We start from the raw sequence: 18,786 nt of genomic DNA, 5'->3' as shown, positions 1-18,786 counted from the left end.
TCAACAAAAACATGCATTTTGAGGGGGTGAAAAAAACCTAACCGTTGTCATACTATAAAATTCCTACATTGCAAGACTGCTAGTGGATAAGAACCAGGATCTGTAACTGACTGGAAATGACGTTGAAACTAACTTGTGAAATGCAAAAAGTCAACACACAGCTTCAAAGATGAAAAGTGCTTGTGATTTTTTAAAATTATTTCCCTCTAATAATTGAAGACACTACTTGTAAGTAACACTAAGGAAAGACATTTGTGGCTGATTTTAGGATTTCAAACCCCTGGTTGCTCGTGTATCAGTGGGAGCAGAATTTGGCAGGGTCCTTTTTAATATTCTGTAGTGAATGCATTCCAACCCTGCCTGGTCATTGTTGCAGAATGGGGATGGTCTTGCATTTAAACTTCAGAACACATTTGCCATGTGGTATAAAGCAAGAATAAACAGGCAGATTTTGCATTCAAACCCCGCGCGGTGGGACTGGCTGGGAAAGTCCCAATTGCTGCTGTTTCAAAGTTTGTCCCCCCCCTCCCCCAATGTTAGAAAACAAAGATGATAAATTATTCAGGGTTTAATTCCATAAATGCACGATGGAATTTTATTTCACAGTGAGGGTGGGTCGGAGCTAGGGGGTGGAAGAGGAGGCGGGTATACGTACAAGAACAGGGCCTTCTTCTTACTGCCCCTCTGTGCGTGCTGACCGTGTGAGTTCACACGAAGCTGTCAGACTACAAAGCCAAAGCAAAGCATCTCGGAACACAGCAATTTTTGCCACTGCCAGGAAACCTCTTGTATGAAAAAGATGTTGTGAAGGAGTGTTAAATGGAAATTAGTTCTGCGTTTGCAAACACTTCCAGGATGTGCCGTGCGGCTGGTGTGACTACACGTTCGGAACGAGGAGGAGGAGGTGCCATTACCACTGCTGCTGGAAACTTTGATACAGAGAGGATGCCTTTTTATTTTTTTTTCCAGAGGCCTCCAGCATTCAGCTGAGCTCATCTGGGCTTGCTCCAGGCATCACATTAAAAACTGGCCCTAGATTGACACAGCAACAGTTTGAAATCGACATGCACAAGTATGCTGATCAACCCCAAACATGACATGGGTAGGATACGGGGCTTGGACAATAATATCTCAGGTCCCCAGCAAGGGAGCCAATGGGATGGAGGTATAATGTGTTACTTGTGACTAGGAGTGGTGGGGATGAAATCAAGACACCCACAGAAATAAAACATGGCCAGACAATATCTTGTAATTACTTCATTATTCATTAAAGAACTGATTTTAAAATATGCCTGGTACATCTCTAGGAGCATGTACAATACTGAATGTAACAAGCAACTATTACAAACAAAAGGCCCTAATAAATACCCTAGACCGGCTCCTAAGTGGATGTAGCACTGTTGAGATCACTGGAGCAGTGTATGCAGTGCATGCATGTGTGCCCTTGAACCAGCTGTGCTCACGGGACAATTCCATCTGGCCCCCAAACACAGCTGGAGGACACCACGTTCTAGACCTACACGGCAGGCTCCGTGCAGCGTGGGCTCTTACGCACCATATGAGCGAGGTCATGCTGCACGGAGGAGGCCATTTTGCACGCCACTGTAGAACTGCATGCCTAACTAAAGATGTCAGGCCCTGCCCCTGCAATGTGCTGAGTTTCACCAGTTGTGGATCTGAACCCCTTTACATAGTGTATTATACACCACTCCACTCCCCTACTGCATATAGGCAACAGCCAGTGCTTAGAGATGGACTCTGAAGATTAGGAGACACAGGAGGCTGATTATTTACACAAAGGCCTCTTTACCTCACTCTGGCAGCATCAAGGGGCTTTAAAGTGGATACAACTGTAATTCACACCCACTTTAAGTCTTCTTTACACTGCCAGAGTGAGGTAAAGGAGCTTCCTTGTAAGGGAGAAGGTGGCCCAGGCTCTGCTAGGGCCCAATCCACTTTCCATTACAGTCAACGGGAAGATTCCCATTGACCTCAACAGAAGTTGGGTCAGGACCTCATCCTAGTGAAGGAAGTGAATTCAGGAGTCCAGAGTACTCGACTGCACACAGCTTGCGGCCTCCAGTCCCCCTCCCTAATGGGAAAGCCCCATGGAATTAAACAGAAAATTATCACTTTTCTGTAGGATTTCTGGACTATCCTATAAAATGTAATAGAAAATTAGATCCCAAATGTGGAATTCTATAGGTGACTTTAAAAAGCCCTATAGAAATGGTCTCAGTCCCTGTAGGCATGTTTGAAGTCATTGCTACAAACTTCAGTTACATTTCTACAGAGCCCCATTGATTCTACCTTTAACAGACTGATGGAAAATTCCTGTGCAATCTGGTTCCTAACACCTAGAATACCCCCAGCTAATCTCAACTGCAGTGGCAACACTTGGGAATCAGGGTTGATCTCCCCGAAAGCCAAGACAGATTCTAACCTCATTTAACTTCAGCTAAGTCCACAGTAAGTCTGTTGACTTCTTTGGCGCCCCCTCAGTGAAATGCTACCAGAGTATCTAGGATCAGAATGAGGCCCATTGAGCTCTACAGATGAGACAACACTTTGAATTGCAGCTGACACTGGCCCGAGAACTTGTCAAAGATATTGATGATGTAATTAAATCATAGCTCCATTACAAACTTCTTTTTGTAAAGATAGCTTCATGACCAAGGATCTAAGCATCGACGTATCATTACAGGGTATAAGAAATGCAAAGGGTTGATGTTTGACTCAATACAGAAGTAACATTCTATGGTCTGTGTTTATAGACTACATGATCTAAGAGTCTCTTCTGTCCTTCAAATCTATGATACTTCTCTCACAGACACTGATGTGAATCAGGAGTAACTCCATAGAAGTCACTGGCAAAACTAGTGTTATAAACGAATCAGACCATTTTGCATAAGTATATCGGTTCCATCTGGTATTTAGCTGTGACTCTCTTAGTACCTTTCCGAGACCCGAAGAAGAGCTCTGTGCATCTGGAAGGTTTGTGTTTCTCACCAACAGAAGTTGGTCCAATAAAGCTTGTCCCCTTACATTTAAGGGACAGATACTTTAGCTTAGGAGCTTATTGGGTTTATTTTGTCTACATTAAATCAAAACAAAAACCAAAGTGTGTAACCAATAGCTAATCCTTAGAGGCCAGGCTCTCAGCTGGTATTAACTGGCACTGCAGCATTGACTTCAGGGGTCTCTGTACTGCTAAGTCATGTGATGTGACACACCACCACCCCTCTTGCCAAATTATCTAGCTACTCTGCCTGGGAAGTGCCAGAGCGTAGGAAGTTAGGGCTCTGGAAGTGGAAAAGCCTGGATGATCTTAACCTCTCAAGCTGGTCTTTTGACTAGATGTTCCCATCTCATTTGGAAAACTGTAACTTTCCAGACAAATGAGATGGGAGAGCTTTTGATTGTGCACGGTCTGACTTTTGCGAGGTGTCCCAGTGAATTGGATGCCATCCTCACTTGAACAATCATTAAAATCCTACTGTATAAAACACACAGTATTCTCTTGCTAAGACACAGCAGACCGGTCACTGAGTCTGCAGACGCTTCGCTTCCCCTACCCCTTGTTTCAGTCACTCTGAAAATTGCTAAGCGCTAATGATAACCTGTAGCATGGAGCCCAGACCATGAGACTTCCGTGCTATGGGGAGAGCTGTGCCTGGTGTAGCTGGGTGGGGAAGAGCACATGCACTCAGATGACAAAACAGCATTGGCCACTAGTTTTCCGGAGCCTACAACAATTTTAAAAAGTCACCTGCAGTCACAGAGTATGCATCACTTGGGCTGAGGCGTGGGCGTGGCCCCAGAGGACTCTAGGTAACAGAGAACACAGAATTGGGGCTGGGCAAGGACCCTGGGGGAATTGTGCTCACTGTTCATTGCACATACTTTTAAAACAGCACTGCATGTTTTAGAAGTGTCATTGCACACATAGGCATCACTGAAATTTAGAGCCTTGCTTAAAGAGTCTGATTTCATCTCTAAACCATAGAAAAAATAATGCCTGAAATACAGGTTACAACACACTCAGAGCATGGGGCAGGAATGACCAGAGATTGCACTAGAGCAGAGATGAAGCTGTACGGGAATCCTGACCGCTCTGCTCCTTCCATATCTATGAGTTCTTCCGAGGAAGTGAACGTGGTCCCTGCCATATACGTGCCCCTCTTCTGCACACTCTGTGACTATGCTGGGCAGAACATGTCCTGGGTTCAGACATCTAGAGCTCATCCCTTGCAGTCTCATCTAATATGAATGAGGCCAATTGAATATGAGGAAAGAGAAGGTTTTTTAAAATCCCTCTCATTTTAAAGGGAGGGGCTGGGAAGGCCAAGAATGCACAACTCACCATAGTCTTTCTTGCAGTATTTCTTCATGTTAATCTTCAGCTTCCCCTTGGACGCCTTGCAGTATGAGTCACAATCTGTATGGGGGAGAGAAAGCGGGAGGGCAAGAAAAGATTAACAAAACAAATTAGCCTTAAAAATGCATAAAAGGCTGGGGGAGGGGGAAGTGAGAAAAGCTGCAGGCTGCCATGAATAAGCAGCATGCCTGTGATATCCATCTGCCAGGCCCCGATTGGGTCGTCTAGCAGGGGCATTCAGCAAAACCTTCCTTTCTAAAGAAAGCCTTTTACAAAGGAAGCCATCCCTCCCTCCTCCCCGCCTGATGAATCCCTTTAGCTGTCTTCGCCGGGCTGCCTCTGCCTTCATGGGAGAGCCCGGGGCCTCCCTTATTGTGCCACCCAGCTCTTTTGAGAGCCACACAAATTCCCCCTGTTCTTAAACTGCAAACTGGAGCCTGATTAAAGCCCACAGAGGCCTCATTGTCACCCCTAACCCAGGCCTGTGGCAGGCTTTGGCATTCATTGCAGAGAGATTCTGGCTGGGGTCACGCTCCAACAAAAGAGGTCAGAGAGGAAATTAGCAGCCCATGAAGCATTAGCAAAGCCTTTTGGTGTCCACTCTACTGGAGTGTGCAAATAAAATACCCCAGTAGGAACATTTCATTTCTAATGGGCCCTACTGCTGTGACATGATGATTTTACTCCTCCGAACATCAGCCTGTGTTCCACTGCCACTAATGTGATGGAGCCGGGACTGTTGCTCTGGCAGCGCTGGCAACATAGTGACTGTGTTTGCTGTGCTGGAGCAATTCCATGCGTTGCAGCCCACTGGATACTGACTTATTCCTGATACATCAGAGGCTCCTCCCTGCTCGGATTTTGTCAGAGCCATCCCCGTTTTGACAGGGTGGTTCTAAGTCTGGCCACGTGGCTGGAGCAGACAACACGTCATGATGCAGCCGTGCTGCAACGTGATGATGTAACAAAAGTACACTGCACTGCCAGAAGAACATAAAAACGGCCAAATGGGGTCAGACCAAAGGTCCATCTAACCCAGTATCCTGTCTTCTGACAGTGGCCAATGCCAGGTGCCCCAGAGGGCATGAACAGAACAGGTAATCATCAAATGATCCATCCCCTGTCGCCATGACACTGCACTATGATGTGAAAATATACTGGCACAAGGTGGCGACAAAGTAACGTCACATGCAACCATGCCATGGCCATGTTGCCATGGCCGCATTGCACCTTGGCACTGTAACAATTTTAAATGACGTGGATGTTGGTGCTTCCACCGTTGGCCTTAGAGGTTCTGGTGCACACGGCTGCTCTGCTGCAAATGGGCCTGATGGGAGAGGGGAATGTAAAGGGACTGAGATTTTGACTCAGGCAGGTGGCCAGGCTGAATCCACACAAAAATACCCCTTCTGCAACATCTTGCTCACCCCTCTCCCATTTTTAAGCAGTTTTTTTGGTAATCCTTAAAAAAATGCAAATGCCACCAGAGCTCTGTGACTAAGGGCCGGGGAGGAGGAAAGCAGGGTCAGTGAAGGGCAAGGCTGCCAGAGCACAAGCAGATGAGCCATCTGCCACTGGTCACAGCAGGGTTTGCCCAGATCCAGCTGATGGGAAGTTGCAGGTGACTTTCTGACACACCTCCCCAAGCTCATGTTCTGACCTGATGCAATTTGCTGCTGGAGATAAGCCTTGGCTGGAATGTTCTAAACAGAACCGTGCAGTGTCCGCCTGCATCTCTTCCAGCGTTGGACCTGATCTTCTGAACCTGCTTGTAACACTATTGCCGCTTACAACCTTGTGGCCATTCCACCTCTATTTTCCCTTCATACAGGCTCCTTTAACTCACTCAGTCTCCAGTGACCTTGTAAGGTCAAATCCCCTAATTTGCTCTTCACCGGCACTCCTCAGACTGGCAACAAACTTTGTCAAAAGTCCAGAACAAACACACAGCTTCTCAGCTCACTTTCCCTCCTGTAACTCCAGCGTGGTCTGGCTAGGACTCTGCAGCAGCATAATTTGCTCCTTATAGCTGCTCCATCCACCAGCCCCAGCTCCACCCAATGTCCTATTTCCCAAGCATCCCGTTTACAGCCAGGCCACCTGTACTGCCTCTGGCAAGCTCAGTACTTTCCTAGCCATGCCCTTCTTTGCAGCATCCTGTTGCCTTTTATATTGGAATCACTAGATTCCTCTCAGGTGGGGCTCATCTTGCAATCAGGGCTGTCTTAGCTCCAAGCTTTCCAGCCCACACATAAGCCACTTTGTTACACTGCTCTTATTATTTGCATTACAGTAGTGTTTGGAGGCTCCAGCTGAGATCAGGGCCCCATTGTGGTATGCCTTGTCCAAACCCATAGGAAGAAATGGCCCTTGCCTGGAAGACCTCACAATCTAAATAGACCAAGGGTAGAGGGGTAACAGAGGCACAGTGTGGGGAAGTGATTGGGAACTAGCAACACCTTACCCACCATTCTCCTAACCTTGGAGAGGTGCAGAAAGAACGAGAGGTGTCTAAGCCCACTAGGGCCTTTGTAGCTGCAATAGCTATTTGAAACTGGAGTTACTCTCCAGAATTGCTGGGGAAGTTTGTTCTATTGAACCTGTGCTGACTCTGGTGGGAAGTCGGCACGTCTCCAATGCATGATGAAGACACAGACCTCTGCATTAGCCAACTGACTTCTGCTGGGACATACCAGGCACGCCTAAGTAGAAAGCATCAATCGTGCCAGCCTTACTCCTCAACGTATGTATCCTACTCCATGAGTAGTGCCACGGATTTCAATGGAGCAAGTTACTACCCAACAGGAGCAAGAGTATCAAAATCCAGTCCTGTGTTAGGTAGAACTAGTTGGAATGCACCTCCTGTATTGCTAAATACACAAGGTACAGCCAGGAGAAGTGCAGTTGCCCAACACTAAGGGACCTGGAGTCAGGTTTTCAAAGGTATTTAGGCCCCTAAAGATGAAGATAGGCACTTTGTGGGATTTTCAAAATGTTTAGATACCTAACGTGATGGGAGTTAGGTTCCTCGGTGCTTTACAAATCTGGGAGAATTCAAATCCCCTGATCCCAGACCCGGCCAGTTGTTTTGGTACCAGGTCACATTTAAACTCAGAAGCAGATTATTTTCTGATTCTGGTTGGGATGTGGCCACAGTCTTGCTAAGAGACCAAGATGATAGAAATTCCAGGATGGCTAATCTTCCAGACTTCTACCAGTTAGGGCTAAAATCTTGCAAGATCTCAAAATCTAACTCTGATTCCACTTCCAACCCAAGCCCCAGCCCCTAGACTAATCCTAACCAAATACACACACGGCCTCATCAGACCATCTCCATTCGCTCCTATTGTTCTCCAGACACTAGTCTCTTGACTGCTATCAACTTTATTCCTATCCCTCAGAATGATGATAAATTGCTTTGTGCTCTCTAAATATGATCTAATCAAAGTCGGGGCCAGAAGCAAAACCTATCATTTGAAACAACACGGTTTTCCATGCCAGAAGCCCTGCTGAGATTCCCTACCAGGCTCCCAACCTGCCAAGAACCTTTTAAATGGAAAAGAATAGCTGAGGGCCAATGGATTATAGAAATCATTACGGCTCTTTGTTTTCGTCTTCTAATGTGACCCTGAATGTCAAGGAAGACTTGAAGTTTGTCCAATAAAAGATATTACCTCACCCACCTTGTCTCTCTAAGCAAGACTTGAAACACACTGGAACAGAGAGTGAATATCCCATAAAAGCATTGGCAGAAAGCTTTCACTGGAATCTTTTATAATATCTAGCCCTTTCTTTCACTAACCCTATAGGGCTTGCATTCTGACAATCATTCAACTGCCTGTCCTCAGAGGTTTCCTCTGTAATCCTTAAACCTGTCTGCGTGTCATATCCTTTGTAGGGGTAGAGAAGGGCCAGAACTTGGTTGCAATTCAAGTAAAGGAGATTCTTTTTGAAGGCTACAGTCACAGACAGATCCCGTGGTTCTCTCTGGCTCTCAGACTGTGCTGACTAATGTCACCATGAAGGGCTACCCTAAGTCCTGGCCTGAACTTTGGAGGAACTGCTGATTACCCTGAATTCCCTTTGTTCAGACCACAGGAGATGCACTCTCCTCTTTTTGTAGTGACACTAAATGGCAGGCCAATGTTTGCAATGGGCCAGACAACACCAAACCATCCTTTGAGGGCACAGGCCATGTCCAGGATGGGTTATTTGAATGATGACAATGCTGAGGACCTGTGAAAGATTCCACGTGATGAACACTGAAAGAAAACTTGTGTGGAGGAGTCTGCAAAGAGAAGTCCTAAGGCCCTGACCTAACCAGAACAGACAGAGCACTGACCAAACACATCTGGCTAAGCAACGTGCAGATCTGAGACTAGCAATCAGATTCACTGAATATGCAGCTAATGGGATTCTAGTCAGGAACAACAGGCAGGATGTTTTCTGGATACTAATGCATTACGATGATGATTATTTACCAATGCTTTGCCCTCCCATAGCACTTGTCATTCAAAGATCTCTAAGCTTTTTAAGTACTCACTAATTAGGCTTTGTAATACTCATTTCACAGAAGAGAAAATGATACACAGAGAGATGATTTATCCAAGGCCATACAGCAAGTTACTAGCAGAAGAAACGAAAACCCAGGAGTTCTGTCTATCAATCTGCTGCCCTAACTGCAGGACAACATAGGGAGCAAGTTACCACATTCTGATACTTGTACCAAATGAAATGAATGAAATGAGCAGCAGGGATGTAACATTAGTTATAAGCTAGAGCAAAAATGCCCTCTTGGATGAATGGCTAATGGTTGCCCAGCCCAATCTACCCTAGATGGCAGAGGCTTCCTTGTGTCTGCTAGCTGGTGGGGGGACATGACCAGCAGACAGAGTCCCTGATCTGGGTCAAAGCTCACTTTGAGAATGCAAAAACTCCAGCCATGACCAGTGTGGTCCACAAGTACTACCTCTGCTAGAACCAAACAGTAGATTCATCACTGGCTGAGCCAGCGGGAGCCGTTCTGAGCATGTCAATACAGGAAGGCTTTCTGCCCATCTCCTATAGCTTGTCCTGTCTTAGCATCAGGTCCAGAAGTTCTGCTGGTAGAGAAAGCGGGATTAATCCTAGACCAAGAATCACTCTGGAGTTTGTCTGGAGCCATGCATGGAAATGAGCCCACATCTCTTCAAGAGCTTCAGAGAAGTTCAGCAACCTTTTCCTGTGGCTTAAATTCTCTGCACCTCCCAATCACCAGGCTGTTTTCATAGTATTTCCAGGTGGGCTGAGATTAGGAACTCCAAGAAACCTTACCTCGTGAGGTTTCCAAACCCAGGAGCCTGGGATAAGATTCAGAGAAGTATCCAAACTCGACTGACTCTCCAGACCTTATGAGCTTGGCCTGCCAGTATATACTTCCTAAATGCATACTGCATTGAGTCAGCAATCAGCACGTTTGAGCACCATGGGCTCAGTCCTGCTTTTAGGGAAGGGAGTAGCATCGGGGCCGGTGATTCTGAACATGACAGGAAACAGCCTAACGGTGCCCAGCAAGGATTGCTGACAGCTGTGGTGTGAAAACATCCTCTGTGCTTCAGCAGCTGTGGCTATGAAGATACTGTGAGCCTCATGCACCAAGTGGAACCAGTTTAGTTCTTAATTAACTAACTAGTTCTATGTTCTGGACCGGGCACTCCCTGGCTTTCACTGCTGTCAATGAAGAATAATTCCACTGAACTAAAGGACAGCTGGATCAGACCTTCCTACTCTGCCCTCTCTTCCTTTTTCCTCCCTCCTCACATCTCTACTTTCTGGGCCAGTGCCTCAGCTGGTTTAAATTGAAGTCAATGGGCCAATTCCCCAGCTGGTATAAATCAGCATAACTCTAATGAAATTGGGCAGGCCGGATCCCAACTCATGTAAATCAACGTAGCTCCAGTGAAGTCAATGGGTCAGATCCCAGCAGGTGTGAATCCGCAGAGCTCCACTGGAAATCAGTGCTGATTTACATCACCGGTGGATCAGGTCCCCTGGCTCTCTCTTTGTCTTTCACCTTCTGAGCTCTCTCCTTTCTCATACTGCTAGAAAACCCGCTGGAGACTTTTTCAGATGACAAATTAAATCTCTGAAACAAAGCTCAGATTTTGTGCTTGCGAATGAGCTGTGCTGCATACTTAATATTAAATATTAGCCAAGCCAAATGCACACAGAGAGCGCTGTAGTCTATTACACTAATGTTGCCTAATGATTAAAAAAAGATTCCGCTCGAGTCCATCAAACACAATTTCAACAGCTCAGACTCCGGTGGAAAGATTTACTGTGTTGCTGCTCCCTTGCTGAAAGCTGATCACTGAGCCAAGCTCCAAGGGTTGTTGGGTGCGGGGGTCGGAAATGGGGAGGAGACGCGACTTGCTGACAACTGGAATACACTGAGCACTGCTGCAACACATACAGGACACTAAAGGGATGTAGGATTCTCCCTGCCTCAATTATTTCTCCCTGTGTTCTTCCTCGCCATACACCCATTGCCTACCAGGCTGAGTGGGACTGGTCTGATTGTGAAAGGTGCTTAGTATCCACAGCTCCCAGTGGCTTCCATGAGAGATGCGGGTGCTCTCTTGCACACCTCTTGGGTTAACGAGGACCAACCATGGAGTAATCCCCCTCTAGACGAAGGATCCCAGAGACCTAAGGACGTGGCTGAAGCATCGAGAGTGGGAGCTTCTTAGCAAATAGTTGAATAATTTTCACCTTAGACATTCTACTCACCTGCTGTCTCCAGACGGAGTGATAGAGACCAGGACGACACAGGGCCTGCTGCAAGAGGGAGGGGAACCTGTAATGTAGTGTAGGAACTGAGCTGTAAGAGCAACTGGAAAGAGTTGAGTTGCCATTTGTCCCGGTCCCATGGGGAGCAGTCCTGGGCTGGAGGTTTTGCCCTCTGCTCTGCCCCTCAGGGATTGGCTGGAGGATGGAATCAATCCTAGCTATTTCTTAACCATTACAGCTGCTGCCATGTCACTGTTCAGTAATGTTTTGGCGGCCATAGCGCTAATGGGTCAGGTGACTTCCTGGAGTGGGTGGAGACTTTCCACCCCAAACAACTCCTTTGTTTTGAACCTTGCTTTGTCGGCAAGAAAGCTGGGTTCTCCCGTTTCTTCCTGCCTGACAGACACGATCTCTTGCTTGAGAACATAGCATGCTTTCCCCCTAAACCCAGCCTGCACAAATTGCATCTGGGACCCACTGACTCACAAGGTGACCCATGCGCTCTTATGGATTCAAATCTATTTAACAAGGAGAAACTACAGTACAATACTTGTCACTAGTCCAGCACCTTCCATCTGAAGGCTCAAGTGCATTACAAATCTGAACTAACCAAGTCATACAAAACTCCCTTCATTGTATCATCCCTGTTCCCCACAGATGGGGAAATCGGGGCACAGAGAGGTTTAAAGAGCCAGTTTTCAAACACAGACACCTAAATCCATATCCTTGACCCTAAATACCCATTTTAAGCACCTAAATTCTGATTTAAGGGAGTAGATCAGCACTTGGGTGGCAAACAAAGGACATTAAGTGCCTACTTTAGGCATCCAAATAAGAAAATTGAAAATACAGGAACTTTGAGGCAGGACTAAAACCCAAACCTCAAGATTCCCAGGTATATGTTCCTCCCACCAGCCCATGTTTCCCTTTTCAATGGGCTGTAGACCTGCCAATATCAAAGAAACATCATGATAAAAAATCTTACCATATATCATGGGAGTGACTGGATGGTTTTCCATGAGAAAACATGAACTGGGAAGGCAGTTGCTGAGTCTTAGTGGTAAACTGAGCAAGAGGGAGTTTGGAAAGATGCGGTTGGTACTACTTGTTCTAAGAGTGATCCAAGGTCTTACAGCAGGTAGCAGGAGGCTATTTTGTGTCCATCTCAGCTTCGTAATATGTCAGCAATGCATTTACAGGCTTTATGGCGCTGCCTGTCCCTTTGCTCTAGCTAAGTCTCTGGCTGTGTGAAGGGCTTTCTCGGCTAACACTTTGTTTGTTTTATTAATTTTTTTTCTCCTGAAAAAGGTCACTTTAATTTAAAAAACAATGTTCTCCCTCCATCTTTTTAGGGAGTGTTAGTGCTGGTGAGAGCCAGGCATGGTGCAGTCAGGTGCTGGAAACCAACCACACTCAGCTCTACCTGTGCATCTCCTTTCGGATCTGGGAGAAAGCTGAATGAATAATGGATTTTTTGGTTCAGGAACTAACCTGAAAAATCCAAAAAATATTACATATCGATTCAAACTGAAACTGTATTTTTGGAATTTTTTTGCTGAATCAAAAAAAAAAAAAGGCTGAAAAAAAATAGGTTAACCCAAAAACAAGTTTTTTTGGTTTTTCATTTTGTTTTGGTTAATTTTGGGTTGGTTCCCCTTCTTCTTTTTTCTTTTCTTTTTTTTTTTTTTCTAAATGAACCACATTTCTAAGCAAAATGCTGTTTGGAACTAAAAAATGGAAATAAAATGTTTTGAAATGGTCAAAGTGAAATATTTTGACTTTTCAGAAATTTTTTTTTACATTTGTTTCAGGCCAAACTGTTTTCAAATTCAATCCAAATTCACTAATTGTTTCATTTCTCCCCCAAATGCATTTTTTTCTCCAAATTCAGTATTTGCCAAAATTTTCTGCCCAACTCTAGTTGGAACAGTGCAAGGCAGGGACATCCCATCATGCCCAGGCTAAGCTGCAACCAGTAAACTTACTTCACTTGTGATTTAAAGATGATCTTCGCATCTCTACTAACACCACACTGCAGTAGTGAAAACCAAATGCTGCTCAGATATAGAGGGTTAGAAACATTTAAAACCATTTTGAGATTTGAGTGCCTAACCTAAATACTGATGTAGCTGCCTAAATATAGATTTAGGTGCTTAACTTTAAGCACCCAGATCTGAACATTTGGCCTCAGCACACATCAGTGACTGAAACTCACCTCCCCCCCACTCCTGCTGCACAGTCACAAGGTTCAGATGCACCATGGATTGGCATCTTTCACCTGATACAACTCAGAAAGCCTCCCCTGCATGAGAAGGCTGCGGAAATTCTCGTACTAGTGCGTACAGGCTGTCTGTTGGTGCGAGGTGCATCTGGTCCCCTGCCTTGTCCCCACCACCCGAGGAGTAAGCATTTTCCAAAGCATTCGAGTTTCTTGTTTTGTGCCTTGAAGGCTATGAACGCAGGCTGTCACAGAGCAGAGCAGGGATACAGAGTGTTTGGATTTCAAACGCTCCCAACTCTGGCCCTTCATCCCGTTACAAAGATCGGGTTGGCCTGAGAAATTCAGATCTGGGTCCCGCTTTGTATCTCAAAGGCTTTGGAATCTAGGGTGTTGGTTTGGGCCTCTCTGTTAAAAAGACAAGACTGTAGGAAAAAATGGGCTTCACTTCCCCCTCCTCTCCATCCGCCTCCTTCATCTTCTCCCCCCATGTGCAGCCTGTATGCTCCAATGCTGCTGTATTGTAGATGGGACTAGAAGAATGAACGAGAGGAAGGCTGCATCAAGAGGCAGCTGATGGAAAGTAAAAGGCCCTATTTCAACTCGTTATGTACCAGAATGGCTCCTACCCAGTTTATTTAGGTGATTCAGAACCTACCTCTATTGTGCAGGTTTTAAAGAAAGGCTAAATGAGGTTTATAAAGTGCTCTGCAATTAGGATTGCCAACTTTCTACTTGCACAAAACCGAACACCCTTACCCACCCCTGCCCCCTCCCTCCTCCGAGGCCCTGCCCCTTCTCCAAGGCCCTGCCCCTGTTCACTCCATTCCTCCCTGCCTCTGTTGCTCACTCTCCCCACCCTCAGTCACTCACTCATTTTCAGCAGGCTGGCTCGGGGGCTGGGATGTGGGAGGGGGTGAGGGCTCCAGCTGGGGGTGCAGATTCTGGGATGAGGCCAGAAATGAGGATTTCAGGGTGCGAGAGGGGGATCGGGGCTGGGACAGAGGGTTGGAGCATGGCAGGGGGTGAGGGCTCCAGCTGGGGGTGCAGACTCTGGGGTACAGATGGGGATGAGGGGTTTGGAGTGCAGGAGGGTGCTCCAGGCTGTGATCAAGAGGTTCGGAGGGAGAGAGGGGGATCAGGGCTGAGGCAGGGGGTTGGGGTGCAGATGTGTATGTGAGGGTTCTGGCCGGGGGTGTGGACTCTGGGTTGGGGATGAAGGGTTTGGAGTGCAGGTGGCTGGGATCGAGAGGTTCAGAGGACAGGAAGGGGATCAGGGCTGGAGCTGGGGCAGGGGGTTGGAAGTGGGTCGGGGGTGCAGGCTCCAGGCGGCTCTTACCTCAAGCAGCTCCTGGAAGCCAGGCAGCTCTGCATGCTGCCCTGTCCACAGGCACCGCCCCCGCAGCTCCCACTGGCCATGGTTCCTGGCCAATGGGAACTATGGAGGTGGCATTTTAGGCAGAGCAGTACGCAGAACCAACTGGACAGGTAATGGCCCGGTCAGTGGTGCTGACCGGAGCCGCCAGGATCCCTTTTTGACTGGGTGTTCCAGTTGAAAACCAGATACTTTGTCACTCTATCTGCAATGCTAAAGTACCAGGTGAGTGCTATGTATGATTGCTAAGTTTCTCAGCTAAGCCTGCAGAGGGGAAAGGCTGGTATATTTGATTTTTTTGGTGTGAAATTCACTGCTGTGCAGGAGGGCCTATGCACCCTAAAAGTCCCACTTAAGCCCTATTTGGGGCATTTAAATGAAACTTGAGTGGGGTCTATGCACCCTTGTGCCGTCCCTCTGTGCAGTGGTGAATTTCACTTTAATCCTTGGCCTCTCTTGTGAGACTACCAACAAAGAGGCCTTTCTAGTGACATGGACACACGCAGCCCACTGGAACTGGACTGAGATTCACCAACTCAGTTTGCACAGACCACCAAAGAGTCATCAGATGACTCTGACTTTAAGTCACTAGTAACGTGGGCTTTGTTTGAGCCACGGACGTCAAGGTGAAAGGTGTTATATCCCAGTGCCTGTGTCCTGAACCACTAAATCTGCCAAAAGACCTCTCTTTGCCACCCCTTTTCAGATCCTTTCCCATTTCATTTTTGAGTCTCAGGCACATCACACAGTTCTTGGTTACATGAAACTCACCTGCTTTCAGGTTTCATTACAAATGCAGCATTTACTGAAAGATTCCCCCCATTTCACAAGGACTTTCAGGTAAATATGAGCTGAGATTCTCCCTAGTATTTTATTGTTTTGTGTGGAAACTGTACAAAATCCAGGTGTAAACCCCAGATCTGGAAACAGGGAAACAGTTTACTTTATTCCTCTGTGAGCCAAAACTGCAATGTTTTGCACAGTTAAGTTTAGGATGCTAAAACTAGAGATAAACCTGAACAAACCTTCCATCCCAGTCTTAAACTGGAGGAAATCTCAGATCTAGCTCTGGATCCATATCCTGGCTTTGCAGCCTGCCTCTGTGTCTATAATGGGCTGAACCAAACCCTGGATCTGAATCTATCTGGATCTGGATCCAAATTTGGTGGTTTGAGCCACCTCCCATAATAACTAAGCTATCTAATCTACATGCTGCCTTCATACAAGCTACTCAAGTGCCATGTAGTCCCCTGCCAATGGCCTAGGAATTGATCCTACATTACATTGTACCCTGCCTGTAAAGCCAATCAGTCCAGGGAACTGGACTGGAATGGGGATTTCTCAGCAGGGCCAGAAAATAATATGGGACCATAGCAGCGCAGGCTGTGTGCATGTGAGTGCATTCCATTAAACGAATGCAACACATTCTGGGGAGGAATTATTTGGTAGGTACGCCAGCGCTCTCCGTGTTTTGCACATGGGAAAAGCATTGGCCAGCACCACAATGGATCAGCAGAATTTTTCAGCCTGAATTCATTCCTGTCTTTGCAGGGCTGGGCACTTTATTTGACTCATGCTCAGGCTGCAAATCAAGTCTCCAGTCCTCTTTATAAGGAGAGCTTTCAAATCAAAGGCCTGCCACAGTGAACATCTTCAGCACGTGATCAAGGATGCAAAGGAAAGAACATGAGGTGGGAAGGTGGTGTTTGCAGGATTAGAACCAAGACTGGGGCAGGAGTGAGCAAGTGGACCCCTCTCCATGGCTGCTCATGGAGGCACACGTGTATTACACAGAGATGGGGGATCAACACAGAACGATGAACTGATGTGAATCTTTGCCCAAAGCATGAACTAAAAAGAATTACTCTGCAGTCAGGAGCAGCTCCAGGCACCAGCACACCAAGTGCGTACCTGGGGCGGCAAGCCACGAGGGGCGGCCTGCCGGTCACCGTGAGGGTGGCAGTCAGGCTGCTTTTGGCGGCGTTTCCACGGGAACTCCGCTGGTCCCGTGGCTTCGGCAGCAATTTGGCAGCGGGGACACCGAAGGTGCAGGACCGGCGGACCTCCCACAGGCATGCCACTGAAAGCCACCTGACTGCCGTGCTTGAGCGGCAAAATACATAGAGCCACTCCTGTCTGCAGTGCCAGAGCGATCAGCCATTTGTGCTTTATATACAGTAAATTTTTAACACCCCTCATCCATGTCCAATATCTAAGTATGCAAATGAAAAGGCAATTCCTGCAGCATCCCCTCCTTCCCCGGGATGTAAGGCCAGCAAAGGGCATAAAGTAGCAGCTAGTTTGGAGGGAGCATGTTTGGGCAGCACGACAGGCACTTTGTAGAATTAATCTACTGGTTGCTACGGAAACATCAGCTGTGGTAAAACTGCAGAAATATTAAAACCATCCTCGTTGGATGGGAGCATGCGGTGGTTCTAGTGCTGGGCAAAGCACAAAAGGTTTGGATGGTCTTCTTGAAAAAGTGTCCAAAAGTTCAGTGCCAAATTCCTCACTGCTCTAATTCCTTTGATTTCAGTAGACAGTCACATATGAATTTTCCCCCAGGTACACCAGAATATGTATTATTCTGATTATTTATTTTGGCTTGGAACTGATCAGATTATTACATTTCGGAGTGTCCTTCTTTCTGTAACATAAAAGAAACCTAGTGACAGAGAATCCCTTACTGCAGTCATTTTAAGAGCCATGGTTTCCACACTGTTAATTTCTTCTCCATCATCCCACACACTTTATAATATCATTGACAGGGAAATGCTGAGCATTACCGTAAAATATGGTTATTTGCAGAGTCAGTATAAATTAGGGTGGACCCCTGTAGCTGTGATTAAATACAGTAGTTAATATGTATAATATGCTTTTAACATATGAAGTTGTATGTAACTGCAAATTATAATTCTTAATTATGATGATTGCATGAGACTGAGCATACTCAGTCCATGTGGGATTGCACCTTGCTGATATGAACCCCAACTGCATCTCAACATTTGCAAGATCAGGTACTGGGCTGAGCCTGGGATTAAGGTGCCATAATAATATAATACTACTTAGTATTTTATAGGGTTTTTATGTGCAAAATGCTGCACAGAGATCCATGAAGGTGGGTTAAAGGAAGTGAGTAAATATTATTAACCCTATTTTATAGATGGGGAAAGTGAGACAGAAAAGTGAAATAACCTACCCAAGGCCACCCGATACTTCAGTCTACACTGGGCAATTACAGTTAGAATAAAGCACCCTAGCATGATATTAAACACTCAGGCTCTGCTCAGACTAGGAAAAGGAAGTGTTTAGCAAATGTATCAGCTAAAATACTTTTTAACACCACTTAGAATAGGCCAGGAGGATGGTGTTTAGAAGGGGTGATGGTCACACGCCCAAGGACATGACATTGCTGGTCTATACTGAGTGCTGAGCCATGTTTAACATCAAGTTAGTTACATGTGTTCTAATATGATGCAGTTTTCCACCGCAGACAAAGCCACACAAAACCAGGATTCAGACCTCAGGACTTTCCATCGCCCAGCACTGGTCTCGTTCCTCCAGGACACGCTCCCTAACATCTGCCACCTCCTGACTTTGTCACTGAACCACAGGCATGAAAGAGTAAAGTCATTGCACCAAAGCATACTGACTCAAACGTTACAGTGTAGCACTGATACAGTGTCCCAGTGTTTTTCAGACTGGGGTTCCTGACCCCAAAAGGTGTTGAAGCTTATTGTAGCGGGGGTCACAGTATTGCCACGCTGATTTCTGCACTACCTTCAGAGCTGGGCGGCCAGAGAGTGGCAACTGCTGGCAGGCTGCCCAGCTCTGAAGGCAGTGTCACTGCCAGTGGCAGCGCAGAAGAAAGGGTAGTGTGGTATGGAGTGGGGGAAGGGTCATCACAGCCTGAACTATTTTCAAAAAGGGGCCCAGCAAAAAAAGTTTGAGAACCTCTAACCCAACCAGCCACGCGAGCCCGAGGGTACAGCAGGATTTGTTCACTGTCCTCTAAAATGCAGCTCCCTCAGACTCAGCTTTGTCTAC

At 46.5% G+C, this 18,786-nt stretch overlaps 1 protein-coding gene across 1 annotated transcript in view; it reads right to left on the bottom strand.

Annotated features, from left to right (window-relative positions):
- NTN1 (netrin 1) overlaps window positions 1-18,786 on the bottom strand; it is a 215,779-nt gene that overhangs the window by 23,571 nt on the left and 173,422 nt on the right. Inside the window, 1 exon segment of the mRNA XM_032801693.2 lies at window positions 4,364-4,438. Within this exon segment, the coding sequence (XP_032657584.2) occupies window positions 4,364-4,438 (75 nt within the window).

The sequence above is a fragment of the Chelonoidis abingdonii genome, chromosome 13, assembly GCF_003597395.2.
Source record: "Chelonoidis abingdonii isolate Lonesome George chromosome 13, CheloAbing_2.0, whole genome shotgun sequence".
NCBI lineage: Eukaryota > Metazoa > Chordata > Testudines > Testudinidae > Chelonoidis > Chelonoidis abingdonii.
Note: the sequence above shows the minus strand (reverse complement) of the source record. Positions and strands in the feature narration are given on the sequence as shown.